At 39.3% G+C, this 20,973-nt stretch overlaps 1 protein-coding gene across 1 annotated transcript in view; it reads left to right on the top strand.

The window, feature by feature from the left end:
* MTBP (MDM2 binding protein) overlaps positions 1-20,973 on the top strand; it is a 54,328-nt gene that overhangs the window by 24,661 nt on the left and 8,694 nt on the right. Inside the window, exons 12-19 of the mRNA XM_075920177.2 lie at positions 781-954; positions 2,093-2,206; positions 3,695-3,859; positions 5,491-5,584; positions 7,029-7,184; positions 16,028-16,123; positions 18,080-18,346; positions 20,425-20,674. Of these exons, the coding sequence (XP_075776292.2) occupies positions 781-954; positions 2,093-2,206; positions 3,695-3,859; positions 5,491-5,584; positions 7,029-7,184; positions 16,028-16,123; positions 18,080-18,346; positions 20,425-20,674 (1,316 nt within the window). The remainder of the gene's footprint in view (positions 1-780; positions 955-2,092; positions 2,207-3,694; positions 3,860-5,490; positions 5,585-7,028; positions 7,185-16,027; positions 16,124-18,079; positions 18,347-20,424; positions 20,675-20,973) is intronic.

Below are 20,973 nucleotides of genomic sequence, written 5' to 3'. Positions count from 1 at the left end.
TATAGATAACTTAATAGATAAGCTTCCTTATCATCACATAATATCTGCCCTCATGCTCCCGTCCAAAAAGCATACAGTTTTGTTCCTGTTTTAGGATAAAAATTTAGACTCATAACAGAGTCAGGTATTTACTTTCTTATTTAATAATAACTGAAATTTCCTGGACCACCCTCCATCCAAAGATCTCAACTGTGTTTTACAAAGTTAATTACCAGCTGTATGCAAACTTGCCTCATACATGAGTATAGGGCAGTAACACACACCTATGTTATCTAGTAGTTCAAGACAGAAAATAAAACAAAAACAAACAGACAAAAAAAACCCAATCCCCAAACCTTATCCTGTTGAAATTGAAGTGATAGTTCAGGCAGAATACAGTGATACAATCAAATGTTGGCAAGGGTACCAGAATTAACCATGTTAATCTTGTAAAATGTGCCTGGGATTTTTAGTGACTACAAGTGGTCAATACCTCATATTCATCTCTTGTCCATAAACATCATGCTAGGACATAGGTTGAAAATTAATGTGAAGGAATTAGTGGCACATCTGGATTTTTTAACTCCACCTGATTTGTGTAGAATATTTTAGATATCTCTCATCAGAATATGGAGCACATATGATAGGCTAGCTAATGTGATCTGATGCAATTTCAGATGGTGAAGTTCAAGTGATACTGCTGATGGTGAAGCTAGAGGCTGTTCAAGTGATATAAATGTTATGCTTATTTCAAATTCTTTTTTCTCAGAATGGTTTGTTTATCTGTTGGTGTTTGCTTAGTTCCAGAAGTTGAGCTAAAAGGAGAGTCTTGTCGATATTATTTCTTGGTACAAAGCAATGGCTTTGGAGGGTGCAAAGCAACATTGATTCATTCAGCCAACCAGATCAATGGCAGAGCCACTCTGGCTATATTAAATGGAAAACTAAAGACAAGCACGGAAAAAACACTGTCAAGTAAGACTTAAACTCCTTTTAAGTGTGTCTGGGGGTGGGTGGAAGAAATTGACAAAATGTTCAGTTTATTTACAATAAGAAGGTGGAAAAGCTAAGGGGAATAGTGACATTTGATAAAAATATTTTTGTTTCAGCAGAATGCTTTTTATTTAGACTTGTAAAATCATTTCACGTTGATGGGAAAGTTCAAATAATTTTAAACTAAATCTTTAAGTTCAAGATAAAATACATGTGGTTTTAAAATATTCTATATGAGATGCGCAGCCCATCATTTTTGATACCTTCATTGGCACCTGGAGCAAATAGAATGCTTTACTGTATAACTCCAGTTAAAATGAATACTTAAATTAGACTTGCAAAATTATCATGAAGATTGACCAGACCAGCCCAATTTCTATTTGCCTTACCTTGAGGTGGTAAAAAAAAAAAAAAAAAAAAAAAAAAAGAAACAAAATTATTTCATTGTATTAGTTAATTATTTCTTTCACTCATTTGAAACAATATTTTCTCTGGATAGATAAGTCCAATTTTGCAAGGCTGATTTAGATGAAGAAGCCTGTTCCCCTGTAATTAGACGAAATCAAAGTGGAATAGAACTGACTGCCTGATCTTAATAGTTCATCCTAATCCGATGAAAAAGATGGTGGCAGGGAAAGCCTAAAGTCCTTGCCAATGTGTTATATAAATTGGGAACAATGCGTTATTTTCAAACATCAAATGCTGTAGCCTGTTTACTTCCTATGAATGTTAAGTGCATTAATTGCAATGGCATATCAACATTAAGTCTGACTTCAGTGCATAAGAACATGGAAATTGAAAGCTAAGGAATACACAGATATTTCATCCAAACCATACTTTTATTTCAGCATGTAATATGGAAAAAAAACTCCAAGCATGTGGAGACCTCCTTGATACTTAAGGAGATTTTTGGGTGGATATTCAGCCTTTTATGTTAATTTCCTTGCTTTAACAGTATCCAGCCAAATATTAAATTCTAGCTGTCACTTTCTTAATATGAAACAAGTAGTCATGTGAATTTACGTGAATCATACACAATGATAGCTCTGTTAATATATAAATATGTTTATCTAAACCATATAAGGCATACCTAAGAATGGCTTTCTCATAATCTATACAGACTTTTGTACTGATGACTTTATCAGATCTCTTCCACATTTCTATGGAGAGCAGATACTACAGAGAGAAAAGAAACTGGCTTATATCCAAGCATTTGCCTTGAAGGAACATCTCAGTAAGTGATGGAGAGAATATGGGATTAAATCACCATTGAATCTCAATTGATATAAAACAAATATATTGTCATTTTGTATTTAATGTGGCAGTGATTATTTTATAAAGTTGAAGGAAGATAGTTTATGAAAAAGGAATAGAAACATTTACTAATTGTTTCCTAACTGCAAACAATAGTAATACATCTGTGGTGACTTGTTGCAATGAGTCTGAAATCATCTTAGATCTGAAAGAGCTCTGGTTTTTATTTTGGGTTGTTAGAGTCTATATTTCTTAAATATGTTTTGGAATGCAACTAGGTTTTATTGATGAAAAGATGATTCAGAAAGAGACTCTTGTGGCAATTCAGTATTCATCTACTTTGTAGTTTTTGTAAATACATGGCTCTGTTTCTTTCTCTGTCTCTTTTTTTTAATGGTGGAGGTCGAAGGTCTATTAAAGATTCATGTTTATAATACCGTATATTCCGGCGTACAAGACGACCTCTGATGTTAAAAAACATCCCCCAAAAATCGGGGGTCGTCTTGTACGCCGGATGCCCCGCCGCCGGAGCCCCTCCGCGGCTTTGAAAGCCTCGGGGGAAGCCGGCGGGGGGGCATCCCAGGCGCGCATGGGCTGCCCCCCCGCCGGAGCCCCTCCGCGGCTTTGAAAGCCTCGGGGGAAGCCGGCGGGGGGGCATCCCAGGCGCGCATGGGCTGCCCCCCCGCCGGAGCCCCTCCGCGGCTTTGAAAGCCTCGGGGGAAGCCGGCGGCGGGGCATCCCCGGCGCGCATGGGCTGCCCCCGCCGCCGGAGCCCCTCCGCGGCACCTGGGATGCCCCCCCGCTGGCTTCCCCCGAGGCTTTCAAAGCCGCGGAGGGGCTCCGGCGGGGGGGGCAGCCCAGGCGCTCCTGGCGGCTTTGCTCCCGGTGCCTCTGGTCTGCTGGGGACCATCTCCAGCAGACCAGGGACACCGGGAGCAAAGGAGGCGGAGGGGCGCTGGGGTATAAGATGAAACCCTATCTTTTAATTAAAAAGATAGGGGGTCGTCTTATACACCCAGTCGCCCTATACGCCGGAAAATACGGTAAGTGCCCATAAACTGAGCTGGAAGGTCTTTCTAAGTGCCTCAACTTTGGGTGGGTCAGGAACATTGTGTTTTGTCCCTTGATATTTAATCTTGTTTGATTCATTGAGCAGATGTAATTAAATGAAAATGTGACTTGGAGAGACTACAGTTTTAATAGCCTGCCTGATCTTAATGTAAATAGTTTGTAATTAACAGGCTGTCACTAGACTAAAAGTAACTTGCATCATAAAAAGCACTTGTAAAATGATTTCTGAGACTTTCCAATGTTTCACATGTGCTGATGGAATCAACTAATGACACATCCCTAAAGTATACAGCATTATGTGCCTTGTCAACAAATTTCTCTCAACCTGGGTCCAATCTTTCCTCATTGCTTAGCACCTTAAACAGTAATTATTTTTCTTCTCCTTATTGTGTTGCAGAGAGGCAGGAATCAGGCAAGCAGCCTTCAGCTGTTTCTGCTAATGAGCTCAAAACCCTGTTAACACTTACCAGGGAACGTTTTTTAGATTTGAATGACACTAGCTTTCCAAAAACTATTCTGGACAAAGCAATCAACAAAACTAGCCCCTGCACAATGACTTGTGGTAAGCACGTGTATTAAAAAATTCACCACTGCTTTCTGTGTTTTTTGGTTTTTGAAAAAGTATCTGCAAACAAGACTTTTTATTCACATATTACAATTACATTAAAATTAAGATTAAAGGAATTAATCCAGAAAAAGAAGAGTGGGAAATCTACATTTATTGGAGCATTTGTACATTCATATAGCAATTGTTCTCACCATTGGACTATTTATGTCTTTTTGAGTGTTGCTGATAAAGATATTATTGTTTTGGTATGGTACTGAACATTTTTCATTGAATCATTGTACATCTTATGTTCTTATTTTATCCAAGTAATTTATTTATATTTTACCCCATTTATTCATCTGTTTAATTCCCATGAAAGCATAAGTGCATACACCTGGGATAGTAGACACAGTAGTAGAATAGCAAGATTATTCTACGGATGACTCCGCACCTACCAAATCATATCACAATTTTAATGAAAAAGTATTCCGAGGCTCATAACTGCTATTTTCCTGTGGCATACCTAACACCTATCTCTTCAGTCAGAAAATTGTTTGCTAGCAGTATCTATTTAGACCATAGCAGTATATACTAAATCCATTACATCATCTTCCTGAAAGGTGATTTTAGCACATGCAGATAGGGAGTGTGAATTTGTTTTTTCATGTGTGTGGAGACTTCTCTTGAAGCAGCCACTACACACACCACACACAAATATGCAGAATTTCTTTTTCAGTATATAACTCAGTAAGATGTTCCCTCTTGGCATTATTTATTTGTAGCACTGCCAGCAACATATGTAGGTAATAACCTTTTCATGTAGACTTTATAAAGTTGTTCCGTCTTTGTTGAACAATAATTTTAATAGAATATAATACAGTGGAGTCATAGATAACTCCAATATAATTGCCAGGTGATATCTTAACACTATATTACCATGTCTGCACCATAACATTTCCTCATTACACCTCAGTATGTATTGCTACCACATAATAATGAAAATATCAGACTGTTGCCTCAGTATTACTTTTGGGACAGAATTTATTACTGTGTGCTCTCTCCTCCTTCAATTCGTAATCATTGGAAGGAGTCCTTGAGACTGTTTCATTTCCTCCGTGCTCTTCCTGTTACCCCAGATTCAGTTAGGCTACGTCTAGACTACATGCGGTAGTCTGGATGCGCGGGTGTCGACATCAAAGGCATTTGTCGACCACTCAGGTAAACCTCATTCCAGGAGGAATACCTGGGTGGTCGACAAATGCCTTTGATGTCGACACCCGTGCGTCCAGACGACCGCGCTGAGCCGACAAACAGCTGATCGGCTCAGAGCAGCAGCCATGTAAATTTAAATGAAGCGGCGATTATGTAAATCGCCGCTTCATTTTCCTATGCCTGGTAGCCTAATCTACATGCCTCTGGCGACAGAGGCATGTAGTCTAGACGTAGCCTTAGAGCTGTGTATTCCATAAGAGACTTGTGTGGTGCCCTGAATGCTTGCCAAGAGTCTCTAGAGCTACAGTGTCCTCCAATTAATATTAATAAACCTGGTGCCTTTGACTGAATATAAATCACATCCCATTTATTAACTTTCTGGTGTCAGTAATAGCTTTTTATTAATCTCACCCTGCTTTTTCCCCCCCTCTTAGAATCAGAATTAATAGGGTCCAATCCTTTGGAGTGGCCAGAAAGAAATGTTCTTCAGAACTTGGAAAATGTAGAAAAAATTAAACAAAAAATGAGGTAATGATAAATACCGTGTATTTTCTAAACAGATGGTGATAAACATTATTCTTCAGGATCTGTAAATGCTGGCAGGTTTTGTAAATCTCTTAAAAATATGTTCCAGTATTTATGACTGAGTGTTGATATGCAGCCATTTGTGAAGCTCCAGTAGGCACCATTGGATGAGCAAAAGATAAAACATCATTAAACCACATGCACACTAGGAACTGGTGCATAAATGAGTCAAATTTGCACAGTATCACAGTATAATGTAAGCCCAGGGGAGCAGTTTTTGCCACTGTCCCAATATAGATACACCATTAATCTTTTTGTGTTGCTTCATTTAAAGAAGGGTTGGGGAACCTCCGGCCCACGGACCACATGCACTTCATCAGGTTTAGCTGCTGGTGGGCTGCTAGATTGTTTGTTTACTGCGTGTCCACAGGCACAGAGCCCTGCCACTCCCAGTTGGCTTGGTTCAACATTCCCGGCCAATGGGAGCTGTGGGGAGTGGTGGCCTGGCCTGCAGGTTCCCCACCCTGGTTTAAAGCCAGGGCATAAATATTTTAAAAGTGTAAGAGTTTTGAAAAATGTTCATTATTTAGACTTGTATTGAAATGCTGCTCCTTTGGGTCTTTTACTGCCTCCTGTGATTAGGTATTTAATTTATTCTTATAATTAGATTAATATCCTAGTTCTTTGTTCTGTTGTGACTCTTTAACATTTTACTGGATAAGCTTCCAATCAGTTTTCAATTTACAAAGTCCCAGGGTGGCATGGCCCACATCAGAATGTAGGGAGGAATATCTTACTTGCAGCCTCAACTTAGATCTCGGCTTTCTCGTGCTTTTTTTGAAGCACTGTCCTTGCTTCTCAAAACAGATAAAATTATCTTTCTGCTAAGCATACCTTTTGACAGGCATCTCAAGGATCTTTCTGTCTCTTAGATTCAGTGAAGGTTGCATGAGTCCTAAGTGAAATAATTTTATTTTATCCTATTCCTCATTGGTGAGTTTTACTCTTCCTAAAGCAGTATAGCAAAGGTGCTCAGTGTTAGAAGAGAAGACACTTTGCTGTCCTTGAATGAACTGCGTTAAGAGAATTATGAAGGGAAGGTTGTACAATACTTGCCTTTTGGTTCTTATCTTTAACTAAGCTATAAATCTCTCTTTCATGAGAATTACATTAATCTTCAGATACATAAAATTTGCTCACAGGATTGAGAATCTGTCTGCTTTCCATCCCAGTGTTAAATTTCTCAGCTGCACTGTAAAATCTTAATAATACTTTATATTGGGAAAACTGGTAGAGCCTTGACATTGAAACTACTTTATTATGAGGTTATCAATAAATATTTGAAAGAATAATTCCAGAAATGTTACACTGGTGATAAACCATTTTAATTGCTCCAAACTAACAATGACTCTTGGTAGGACAGATTTACTTTGTTTTTCTTTTCCAGAGTTTCTATGTTGGCACATTCCTCTGAGCAATTACTGGGCCATAAAGATGGTCAGAGGGAGTCACTGACATTACTAGATGCTAAAGAGCTACTGAAATATTTCACTCCAGAGGGATTACCAACTGGGGATCTTCAGCCGTTACAAATTCAAAAGAGGTAAGGACTTAAAATTTACAAAACTTCAGGGCCAAATTTAAACTGATGTAAGCAGGTCCAACTAACGACTTCATTGCTGGGAATGAATTTAGTCCTCAGACTCTCCTGATGTAAATGATCATTTATGTTGTTAGTGATGATGGAGAATAGGCTTCGATATGTCAGAGCTATCCCAAATAAGCACCAATGGTTAACCAAAATAGTTTTGCCGTCACTATGAGAAGTTTTAAATCTTATCCCCTGCAGATGGGTCACTTTCTAACATTTGACAGAGAGCACTGGGTGGATAGGAAAAGAGGGACTGTACTGCTTGTAGGGGACAGCACAACAATGTGAATGGGTGAGAGAAATAGAGAAGCAAAGTGAAAAGCCCCCTCTTGCTGCCGCTATATGAAAGAACAAAAAAAGCGGTCATGTAGCACTTTAAAGACTAACAAGATGGTTTATTAGGTGATGGGCTTTTGTTGGGCAGAAACACTTCTTCAGATCATATTCTGAAAGTGAATTGGCATGACCATTATATAACAGAGGGATACAATGAAGAAGTAACCAAATTATACAGTAACGAATCAGCTACATAGAATCACAAGGTGGGGGCGAGGGGAGGAGGAAGAGACAAGGAAGGAGGAAATTGTTTATTGTAAGAGTCAATTAAGTGGCTAATCTGGAATTACTACGAATATCAAAAGGTGGGGTGGCTATGGGGAGACCTTAATTTAGATGATAATTATCTTACACGTTACAAAGATAGCCTCCCCACCTCCTCTGCCCCTTGGAGCCCAGGATCAGCTGGGAGTCCTCAGCTGACCCCAGGCTCCACGGCACTACTCCTTTAAAACACCACCTCTATGCATTTCAGAAGGGCAGCCATGGAACATGGGGTCAGCTGGGAACTACCTCGTTGACTCCGGTTCCATGCGGCATTTCAGTAGAACTGGGATCAGCTGTGGAGTCCCCAGCTGACCCTGGGCTCCACGGCTGCCCTGTTGAAATGCCGCCTCTGTGCATTCCAAAGGGGCAGTGGAGCCTAGGGTCAGCTGGGGGCTTCCCAGCTGATCCTGGGTTCCACTGAAATACCGTGTGGAACCGGAGTCTGATCCTGGGCTCCGCGTGGCATTTCCCCAGCTGACCCCGGGCTCCGTGGCTTTGAAATGCACAAGAGCCCCCATGTGGAGCCCAGGTTCAGCTGGGGACTCTTGTACATTTGAAAGAAGTCACCTGTGTGCAGCCCCAAGTCAGTGGGACTTCCTGCTGGCCCCTGGCTGAATGCAGAGTTCTGCATTCCTCCTTTGAAATGTACAAGAGCCCCAGTGTGGGCTCTTCTACATTTCAAAGGAAGAATGTGGAAGTGCCTATGTCTAGTCAATTAACCGCATTTTAACATCACTAGTGTGCAAGAGCAGTCTAAAAAAGCTGACAGAGTATTAGGAATCATTAATGAAGTGGGATGTAGGATGCAAAATGTCATATTGTCTCTCTATAAATCTATAATACCTCTACACCTTGAATGTTGGCTGCAGTTCTGCTTGCCCTATCTCAAAAAAATATAACGGAATTGGAAAGGTGCAGAGATGGCAATGAAAATGATTAGAGGTGTGGAAAAAATTCCATATAAAGAGAGATTTAAAAAGACAGAAACTGTTTAGTTTAGAGAAGGGATGAGTAAGGGAGGATATGATAGAGGCCTATTAAAATAATGAAGGGTGTGGAGAAAGTGAATAAGGAAATATTATTTACTCCTTCATGTAACATAACTAGGGGTCATCAATGAAATTAATAGGCAGTCTTTTCCTTTATGCAGCTTAGGCCTTTGAGCTTGTCCTCATTTAACAAGTGATCAGCAGACAATGTGCATTCCTCAGGGCAAAGTCTGGGTTTTTGCATAGTTGGAAGTAGTGAATTTATATTCACTTCTCACTAGATGTTGTTAGAGAAAACCACTGAACATGTTTTTTTCCAGGAGTCCATTCTTGTCTTACACATTGTTCAGTATAGCCCTTTGATGCCCTGGTTCTCATATCTGTTACATCTCCCCCTTTGAGAGATTACATACAATCCTGTCAGATAATAATAATACAAAAGCCATTAGTTTAACACAATAGACTCCAGATGGGAAGGTCTCAGTAAGGTCTCCCAGGAATATGGCAGGAAATTGCCATACCTGCGACCATGTATAACATAAAATTGTTCATGAAAGCAGAGTATTCTGTTATCATTGGGGTAAACTGCTGGAAAAGCCGTTTTAGAGCTGCAGTGTTCAGAGAACTAAGGGTACGTCTAGACTACATGCCTCTGGCGACAGAGGCATGTAGATTAGGCTACCAGACATAGGAAAATGAAGCATCGATTTAAATAATCGCTGCTTCATTTAAATTTACATGGCTGCGCGCTGAGCCAACAAACAGCTGATCAGCTGTTTGTCGGCTCAGCGCGATAGTCTGGACGCGCGGGTGTTGACATCAAAGGCATTTGTCAACCACCCAGGTATGCCTCCTGGGATGAGGTATACCTGGGTGGTCAACAAATGCCTTTGATGTCGACACTCGCGCGTACAGACTATCGCGCTGAGCCGACAAACAGCTGATCAGCTGTTTGTCGGCTCAGCGCGGCAGCCATGTAAATTTAAATGAAGCAGCGATTATTTAAATCGCTGCTTCATTTTCCTATGTCTGGTAGCCTAATCTACATGCCTCTGGCGACAGAGGCATGTAGTCTAGACGTACCCTAATTTAAAGATGTGCTGATCGCTCATGAATGGTAGACAATTAAAAATGAAGACTAGTCATAACAATGTGAGTCTTTTACAAAGTTTTAGTTAATCAATGCAGATGCCTGCAGGATTTTGGCTAAATTAAATATAAAATTTTGTCATTCCAATTATTTGTGTGAGAGAGAAGTTAATAATTTGTTCATTACAAGAGTTTTTTTAATCCCCAATTTTGAAAAACCTCCAGCTGTGCAGTAGTTGGATTTGCTTGAATGGCTTGCTTTGAATCACAGTTCATGAAACCCTGAATTTGAAGGGATTTTGCTCCAACTCACTCATAGCAATACATTGTAGAGTTGTGATGAAACTTTATCTCTTGAAGTGCTTTTACTGTAACTAGAAAATCTTTTAGAGCATTACAAGAGAATTTGGGTAACTGTGGGAAGTGCAGAACAAATGTATGAGGTGGTCTCAGATACTAAAGCAGGGCTGGCTAAAGTTCTTGCCTCAAAGGCTGAAAGGTCTGATTATGCTATACCCCATCCCACTCAGTCCCAAAGACAGAGTGAGTGGAGGCACGGCAGTGGAGATTTTCCAAAACTCTCTTTCCCTCCCTCCCTCAAGATTTCTTTTAAATGTGAAAGATGCAAGATTGAGAGCCTCTGTTCACACCATGCTTTCCTGCATCACCATGCCTGTATGCTTAGTCTTGATCTGGGTGAGCCGCTTCGTGGACCTTTTTTGCTGTAATAATCAATAGAAGTGGCAATTGTGGTGGTTTTTTGTTGTTGACGTTTTGGACACTGCGGGATGAACTGATCCACTGAAAGTCTTGTGACTCTGAGGAGTTGGATTAGGCCTTTCGCAATAAGGACTGAATTTTATTAGCTAACCAGGCAGTTCTGTGCACTTGCTTTACCAAGATCACCAACTTTCTAGCATGCAGCACATTCTTGCTTTAAAGTAAAACAAACTACTAGGTAATAAGTACATATTTAACATGGGGGTATTTTTTAGCCTAGATTTTTCTTCCTTTTTAGTTTTCTCATGTTTTTCTCTTGTTTTCCCCTATTTCCTCTCCTTTTCTTTCTCCCCAGTTCTGTACAGTGGAGTTAATGGTATGAAGCACTTGAGCTCTGTGATGAAAAGAGCTATGCAAGAGTTTAGTGGTGGTGGTATTCATTCTCCAGTTATCCTTTATGAACACATGGGGAGAAAATGCAACTGTTGGAAATGGTTTCTTCTCCTATCTGCTTCTTTGTGTTTCTGATAATGTTAAAGCATCCGAGGGGCATGGGTGGTTTATTAGTACTTCTTATATTCAAAATTATGAGGTTGACAGTCTACAGTGGAGAGGTGGTGACCAAAGACCACAATGGTGATTTGATTCAGAATCATAACTAGGATTTAGCAGTTCTTAATAGCCAGGCCTGTGCTCCAGTTGGAACTGTATGGGAAATGATTTTCCCATCCCATGACAGTTTTTGAGATTTAAAAAAAATTTCCCATCCCAAATTGGATAAGAAGTAAATGAATCACAACAAAGTAATCATTTTTTAAAATGTCATGTCAATAAATTCTAAACATTTCACTTAGATATTAATCTTTAAAAGATGTTTATGCCTTTTTCTAGTACAGGCAGTCCCCGACTTACGTGGATCCGACTTACGTCGGATCCCTAGATACGGACGGGGTGAGGCAACTCATTGTGTTAGCAAAAAAAGGACCCTCCTCCTAGAACCCTGGGTGGTGTGTGGAAATAAAGCTATTAGCTCAAAGCATGGTGCAGAGCTGTTTGGTATTTGATGAGTTACTCCTTTAGTCCTGAGTTTGTCACAGGGACAGAAATAGATGTGAAGTCTTCTGAACAGGGGAACAGACAGCAAAACAAACATTAGAGGGGAGTTAACCTTTCCCTATGCTATCCAAAACTAAAAAAAATGTTTGGCTAGAGTTTCCCCTACAATATGTACCAGTTCCGACTTACATACAAATTCAACTTAAGAACAAACCTACAGTCCCTATCTTGTACGTAACCCGGGGACTGCCTGTATACATTAACTAAAATTTCAAAACAAAAAGCCATTTGAAACCAAGAACAAAGCTTTTCATTTTGAAAATGGTAAAACTTTTTTCAGTCATGACAACCATCAAAACCATGCTTTTCTGTAAACAGTTCTGGTTTTGACAAATTGATATTTTTCCAACAGAAGAAAATGTAATTGGAAAATGACTGATCAGTTCTAGCTTTAATCACTACATTTTGCTCTCTGTTAGAGCATTATGCAACAAAACCTTATGCAGGAAATGCAAATGGCAAGAATTGTTTTCCTAGTCCTTCTGTGATAGCTAGCCCTCACAGAATGCTGCTCATTCATAGGTGTCATGAGTGCCATCTCAGATGATGAATTGATTTAGAGAGAAGTTGTGAGTCGCTCATGGTCACAGAGCAAAGTTAGTGGTTGAGCCAAGAATATAATCTTTATTTCCTGTCTCCTTATCCTGTGCTCTATCCATAGAGCCCCATTGCATCCCTGAACTTCTCCAATATTTGCATTCTTTCCTGTACTAGGTGAAAATGAGACAGATGAGAGGTATGGGCAACCATGGGAGCAGAAATAGTAGAAGTGAAAAAATGAACATAATTGAAGTCTACTTCTTAATCCTTTCATATATACATTGCAAGGTCTTCTCCCATCTAGATTTGAATTAAAAATTTGTTTTCTGTGTATTATATGGAATTGCATTGCAGTATACACAGCATCAACATGGAAAGGTTTTTTTCCACCTACATATATTTTGTGTGTGTGAATAAGACTTGCTGACTTTCTAGCTTGAGAGAACCTTTTCCTCCTCAGATGCTCTATGAATTGGGACTCTGTGTCAGGCAGATGAACTAGCTCAAAGGTGGATAAATAGTTACATATGCCTCACATTGCAAAGTAGTTCCTATTGTCTAAGCTTCATCTCAAGATTCCTGCTTCATTATTGCACTGGCATGCCCTTTGGAACATGAAAATAGACTCATGGGGCCGGTTTGCAGTAAAATATTATTGTGTATACACAGATTGTGTAGGACTATTTGATATTTTATTCCTGCTATGTGGCTATATAATGAAATTCAGAGCATAATTTAATATTGAAAGAATTCTATCTACATTCTTAAAAAAAAACCAAAGCTTGAAAATTTAATGGGAGGGAAAGTAATGATAAACAACATACAAACATGCAGGAAACACTGTATGGGCTACTGAGAGACAAGAGAGTGCAATTCAGTGAAGTTGGTATTGCTGAATACTTTATAGATCTTCAGTAAAGTATCACAGACTGGGGAGGAAGCAACATCTTGCCTCTGGGATAAGTACCTTTTGTAGTTCAGTGTAAGTCCATCTCTAAACTAAATAGAACTCTAGTCTATTTTATGTTCTCAACTTGAGAGTTCAGGAAAATGCTTTGTTGATATGGAACATAATCCATAGAGATAAACCAACTGTTGGAAAGTGCACATTTGGAGATAACAAATGAAAATGGTCAAACATTTGGGCATCAGGTAAAGATTTAAGATCTATTTTGAAATATTTTATTTAACCCATATCTCCTAACTACTGAAAGAACATTGCTGAGATTAAAAGGAACCATGAAGAAATTATAGTGAAAATGTCGAAAAGAAGATAAATTTATAGGAGCTTTTACAGAGACAAGGAACACCACCAGGAAAAATGATTTATGTATAATGGCTGATTGGATATAGTCTCTCTTAGGGTTTTTTTAAAAAGTAAGTTTAGCATATGAAAGTTGGTGAAAGAACTGCAAGTCTGAACTACCTGTCTAGTCTGAACCTTTCTAGTCTGACTGGCTCCAAACAAGAGAATTTTCTGGACCACGGGAGGTGAATATTGTCTAGCAACATTACCAACACTTCCACTGCTGACTGGTCTGAGAGAGGACTTTTGGGGGTAAATTAGAGCTAAATAACAGCACAGAACACTGAGAGCCGGGACTGGTGGCTGTAAACAAACTTTATGGGACTTTGGGAAACTTGGCCACTCCCATGAAAAGTGGACATCTGGCTAACTAAATTCGTCCCAGACGATGGATGTTTCTGGATGAGAGAGTTGTGGATTAGAGAGGTTCAATCTGTACAGTATGGTCAGGGCAGACTTCTATTTCCATTACATAACTTCCTTTTCTTTTAAGGTAATAAATGTGGGGATGAATCTTTGTTATAATTTATCTGTAATAAGCAGAAAGCTATGATCATTCTGAAAAATTGTTGATTGCCAATTCTTTCTGTGGTGCATTTGTAATAGATATAATGAATTAACACGTAAACGTAGTTTTCAAAAAAATCACTAGCCTATACTAATTAATATGTATCTGGCATTTACCTTTTTAAAAATTACTTTGAAAGCCCATTTGCAGTCGGTTAAGATTTGCAGACTATTTCAGTTAAACGTTTTACAGTATAAAATAGGTAACAACTATAGACAGGCCCACTGATGGGGGAAGGAGAGGGCAAAGGGGGCAGTTGTCCCAGGACCTGATGATTCAAAGGGGACCAGAACTCCTGGCCTTCACTGCTGGTACTGCCGTAGCAGTACTACACTCGTTTAGCTTTGAGAACTGTGGTGGGAATTCCAGTGCCATGGTCTGTGGAAGCTGTAGGCCCCCCTGACTACAGAAATTGTTTACAAAGCAAAATAATATTAGGGTGGCATGATGGATCACATTTTAAAAAAAGGCAAAAAGCTTAGCTCCCAAATTTTCAAAGTTTGCCCTAATACTTTGTTTGCTTTTTCATATAAGTCATTGCTCTATTCTTTTGTAGCTTAAATTATGATTTGTGTTGCTGTCTGTATTGAAGAAGAATAAGAATGCATGCATAGGAATGGCACACATTTTACGTTTTTAATAGTATATAAGATTGCTTTTTTATGTGTCATAATTATCCTGAACGAGAGCACTCAAAACCTCCATTGAGTTAAGTGGGACCCATGCCCCCATAAGTACAACCTTTTATTTACATTTGACATGCTTCAGACCATATTTCCCTCCTTCCTGTCACTATTAAAATACAGCCTAATTTATTTGCTTTTGTTAATTAAAATGGGGAGTGGAAAAGCAATAGCCTTAATCATGTTGGTGCATCAGTAATCTTTACTAGTACTTCAGATGTTATCATGGCACCAATTTCGTAAAGACAGTTCTCTATAGAGCTTTTGCTAATTAAACTCTCAGGAAACAAGCACAAAGAAGCAGTGGCGGTCTTCTGTGATAAACAGTGTATTTATTTTTATTATATTAGCATAAAATAATATGCTGAAACTCCCTTAAAAACAAATAGAATTCCTGTTCTTATAGGTTATACTTGCTCTTTTACTGGTAGATTAAAAAAAAAAGAAAACACAGACTCTACCTTATTAAAATTTAACAGAGATATTTTCTCTAAACTTTAGTAATCTCATCATGCTTTTTAATTGAAAATTCCAACTTTTGAATTTCAAGTGTATTTGCACTGAAAGGGCAAATCACTAATCTTTGAGTTTCAAAAGTTGCAAATCAGGAAGAGGGACTTAGAGACAGGTCCTGTGGGAGACTAAGAACAGTTGCCATGTCAGCTCCTTAATGCTGAAGTTATTTAGTATGAGGCAAAAATGGCAAATATCAACATTTTGCAATATATTGATGTGAAATTTTTTCACATTGCATATTTTTAATTGATGAAATATCTCACAAGTGATTGTAGTATTTTTTCTGTATTTTCAGTTAAAATGTACATACTAGCACATTAGTTTCATACTCGAAGGTTGTGCATTGGTAGCAGTAGATTGCCTTCCCAGAGTTTGTACTGAATAACGGGTAAATATAAATGTACATGAATTTCTAGTTTAATTCTTTGCATTTGTAAGCTTTTGTACATAGCATGTAGGGAGGTTTTAATCGGTAGTTGCATGCAGAACGAGCATTTGAAATAGCTTTTTAATTTAGTGACTCTTACACACAGGTCAATTATAGTGTTCAAGATGGCAATACACGACTTCATACTGGGCTTCAGTTAAAGTGCTCACTAAATAAAAATTGCATTTTTGATACTAACATATAGACCTAATTTAAAATACATACTCTTTTCTTTTAGTGAAAACGCTTTTCTTCTGACACCAGAGCTCACTCCACGGAAGCTGGGAGGTCTGTCTTTTGAAAAAGCAGCTGGGTGCCATTATCATGGGCTTGAGTAAGTTTCCTTGCACTGCTTGATGTGATTATTTTCTCAACACTGTCATCTAGCATAAAAGCCATGTTATAAATGGGGCCCTCTTTATGCAGACTGCATACTATTTCTAGAAAGTAGATCTACAAATATATCTGGGATATTTACTAAATGATTTTAGTCCTGAACATAACAAGGTTTTTGTCGATCATTCTCCCAGTTTATCCCCCTTCCCCAAATCCCCTCATTTTCTAAGCTGGTACCTATCAATTGTTATACTCCTGTCTCCTTGAGGATAATGAAGATTGTGACTTTGGCCTTATCTATACATACACACATTGTACTGCTTTAACTTCTGCTGCTTCTATATTCAGGCCTTAACGTCTGAGGGGGAGCTTCATTTGCATAATTAAATGTCTAAATTAAAATATGGTTTTATTGTATAATAATATTTTTATATAAATGAAAATTATGGTGAAGATTGCTATCTGTATAATATTCCAGAAGTGTGAGCGTGTGTGTCACTCTGAAGTCTAGCATGTCTGTTGAATCAGTATGAAATTGTAAAAACAGCTGCATGTTTGGTTGAAAGCTTCTTTTGTTTAGAATATCAGCAGCTCTAGTCATCGTGGTCTGTTACTGTCCAATTTAAGTTCTCAGCCATTTACAAAATACACTTGTGCCATGTACAGGTACATCAGTGATTCTCAACCTATTTATGTGTTACCTTGGGTCGCAAGTTGAGATCTACAGTGTGCCCCTTGAATTCCACTCCCACAGATGCCTATCCCAAGGTCTCCCACCCAGAGACCCCTTCACAGACTGGGGCCCAGGAGCAGACCTCTGGTGTGAGGGCCAAGCAGCAGGGATGCCAGGCAGCAGGGACTCCAGGACACTGGCCCCACAAGGCTGATAGCCCTGGACCTGGTGGGGATGGGTGGCTGCCTCAGATCCTAGACCCAGCAGCACTGGACTTCCAGCATGGGAGGCTGGCCAGCCCTGACCCTACAGATTGGCTAGCAGACCTGACCCTAGATTCCTGCCACGCCGAGATGGGCAGCCTGGACTCTGTCATGCTGGGCAACCAGGAACCTGGACCCTGCAGTGTGTACCCATCAGTCTTTAGAGCACAGCTGAGCTGCAGCTGTGTGTTAACTGGGCTATGGGTTGAGAATCTCTGAGCTACAGTAAGATTCTATGCCACAGCAAGCATTGTAGATAATTTGGTTGAATTATTTATGACAGTGCATCACCCTTACTCTACAGTTCATTTGCATACAAAAATTTCACACACAACACCAAATAGTCACGCACACAACAAAATGAACCATGCACAAAATAACTCAAAATGCACACATAGCCATTCACTGCAACACAAAAACCTATTTAGGTGAGGGGTTTTTACAAGTGACTTTATACATTTTGTAAGAGAAATTAAAGTCCTAAAATACAGGAAAGGGCTGAACAATAACCCGTCAGTTTTGCATCCTGATCTGATGACCAAATTTCAGTAAAATGTAAAGCAAAGGGATTGATAATTTTAAACACTTAACAAGAGCCTGATTGTATTGTCAGCATCCCAGTACGTGCTCTAGGGAGAAATACCATTTCCATAATGTCTAGTCCTGCATTCCATAATTCAAGTAAACTTTCTGTTGACTTCAGTGGAAATTTTATATGAAAGAGAATTGGGTATGGATAGGGGAATTTGACCCATATTAAGTATGTAACCCAACTTCATCTTGTTAACTTTACTGTAGCATAGTCCATGAGAAAATCTGTCATGTATTCTAATTTATTAGGTCATTCAATGCTGTTGTCCAAAGCAACCTAACAATTCAAGTAAAGAGGCACTGGAGATCTTTCTGTTGTTGAAAATAAGTTTGATTATTCAGTTTTTCTAATGAGAAAAAAATCCCCCAGCTTTGTTACAGTGGTCACTGGCTTTGTGTTTCTGTTATTTTTTTATTTCAATTTCAGATACTGTCTAGATAACAGAAAATCTTTAGAGAGAGATGTGAAATTTGCTGAACTTCAGACTCGTCTTATTCGCTATGAAACACAGACTACCTGTACTAAAGAGTGTTGTCCTGTACCGTGTGTCTTGAGCCCTCTTCCATCTCCTGCAGTTTTGTCAGAGCCTGGAAGTGTCCCTGATGGTGAATCTTTACAAAGTGATCTCAAAACAGAAGTATTAAAGCTAAAACGCAGATCAAAAGACTTGGATTGCTTTTATCCCAATAAGAGGTAATGCACTAAATAAAATTTAAAAAATCATAATAGGAAATATTTCAGTCTCATGTGAGCACATCTTTCTTTTCATTTTAAGATATTTTTAAAGGTGCTATCTAAATGTTTGTGTTTATAATCTTCTTGCCTAAGTTTCGTATTTCTTGCGTGTCCTCTCATTAACTGTATTAGATGCAAGCCGCAAAATGCTGAGTGTCTCCCGAAAGGCACTAAAATGTGCCTATTAGCCACTGAAAATTATTATTTGTTTTGCAGTAGCATTGTACTAGGCACTGTATAAACCTAAAATATTATACTCCATGGCCCCAAGAGCTCACAGTCTAATTATAGAAGACCCTCTGAAGTCCCCGTTCACCCAGCTCTGACTCTCTCCTCAAACTCTTTTTAAAAACCCAGTTATTCAGAATCCCCATAAGAAAAGTTTTTATTTTATTTGCATCAATGTAGAGCCATCAGCAAGTGCATATACTACAGCTGAGCAATTTCTGATCTTACTACTGTAATACTTCCCGTCATTTCCCCTCAGTTATTAGTTACACTCTCTTGTTGCCGCACATCCATTCTTCTAGCAGGAACTATGTCAAGTGGGGATTTTAATATACTTTCTCATCAAAGAATCTGCTAGATTCTGGTGTTCTGTATAAAAAGAAGTGTAATTGTGGTTGTTCCCCACTTCCCTGAATTAAGCCCTTATCTTAGGAGCTTCAAGCACTCTCTTCTTGACCCTGTCTTGGTTTAGATTCACGAGGAGACTAAAACACTGGAGTCAGTGACTTGCAAGGCCTATTCTTCATTTTTACTGCCTTAATAGGGAGATGATTCATATGGGAGAATGTGTCAAACAAAGGATTTTTTTTTCAGTTAGGATGGATGCAGAGGGAGGTTTTCCTATCTACACACATCTGCTCTGTCCCTCCAGTTAACCTCTGTGATATGTTCCATTCTTTGTTTTGTCTGTAACATCTGCTATACAGAAGACCCCCTTCACTCTGTTCTGGTGTAGCTGTCAGAGCTAAGGGAAGAGTGTCTTCCTCAATCAATAGGAAGGACATTCTGTTAATAGGTTGCTACTGCTCACCATATTCAGCCTCCATTTTTTTGAGTGTACTGCATCTGTGAAGGATAGGAGGAGTGCTGGACAGTATTTGGTGTCTAAAGGGTTAAACTCAGGTAGCTTGGGGGAGGGAGGTTGGCAGGGAGCCAGGGAAAAGGTGTACAGCCAATGGGAAAAGGTGTTGAAATTTGAATTGGAAGATATACCTGCCTGCTGTTTTCTTTGTGTGAGTTTTAAACCAGAAGTTGGGGGAATAAGATGAATTAAACCAGGCAAAACTACCATGCCTGCAAGGAATACTGGGCATGGAAAGTAGATAGGAAAATATCTATTTAGTTGCGATCAGATTATTTTCCTTGTTTTGTTGTTTGGTTAAACTCCTCTGTGCTACATCCATGTGCCCACCGCCCCCGTACACTGTATTTTAAGTTGTATCCCAGAGATATAATTTTTCTGTGTTTTTAATCTGTTCTTTTCTCAGTTGCTCTGAAACACCTAGCAACCAAGTATGCTTTATCAAGTATATCTTTGTTTTATTAATAAAATCACCTTTTTTAAGGTGATGATTTGATTCTTGTGTCCTGGAAGATGATAGGAGGTCTGTGTATGCATGCCTAAGACTCAGGGGTCAGCTATCAGATATTGCAGTTTGTTTTCTCTTTTTATTCCCAGCTCTCTTGTGGTAAAAGAGCTTGGGGATACCCCTCTGGAAGAAGTCTAAAGTGCTTTCTTCCTGAGTTCAGGAAGAAAAGGGTTTTCTTTTGTTTCACTTGGTGGTGGCAGCTACCTCCCAAGGTCAAGGGATCTGTGACTTTGGGGAGCTTTTTAAGAAGAGGCCTATAGTGGCACGGTATTTAAGGTCTCTTGGGAGCCCCACATTCTTCACTCCGAGTGCCAGAGTGGGGAACAGCCTTGACAGCATGTCTTGACAGCATGTTGAAGACAATTATGGTAACCTTTTATAGTTGAGACAAAACAAGTAGACCATAAACACTTATCTGTTTTCTTTTTTTTTCTCCAGACTAATAAAAACTGAAAGCACAGATTCTCTCTCATCTCAGGCAAGTGGAAATAGTGTGGGTCACCATTCAGTAGATACTATAAGACAACGGCCAGGCAGAACATTGTCTCTGACATCTGCATCGGTTAAGCAGCCTAGTCGTCGGGACCACAAAGTAATTGCAGAGGCTGGCCCAGCAAGTGAGAGATGTGTGCAAGAATCAGAAACTTCAAAGCCAATTAAGGAATCAAGATCTCAGAAACATATACGGGTAAATACACACACACACACACACACACACACACACACACACACACACACACACACACACACACACACACACACACACACACACACACACACACACACACACACACACACACGTTTGTCTTCTGCCCCCCTCCCAAAAAGAAGATGATAATCTCAATTTTTAGCTTCATTCTTTCAAAATGTGGGCCAAATTCTCAAATCTTTATTGCTTAGTTCTGTGCAAGGGAAATTTCTAGAAATGAAGAGAAGTTTTGCATAAGTAAGGAATGCTAGACTGTAGGAAAAGAACTTAGTACACAA

The sequence above is a fragment of the Pelodiscus sinensis genome, chromosome 2 (assembly GCF_052426305.1).
Source record: "Pelodiscus sinensis isolate ZL-2025 chromosome 2, ASM5242630v1, whole genome shotgun sequence".
Classification (NCBI taxonomy): domain Eukaryota; kingdom Metazoa; phylum Chordata; order Testudines; family Trionychidae; genus Pelodiscus; species Pelodiscus sinensis.
The sequence above is the reverse complement of the archived record's forward strand: the minus strand, read 5'-3'. Positions and strand labels throughout refer to the sequence as shown.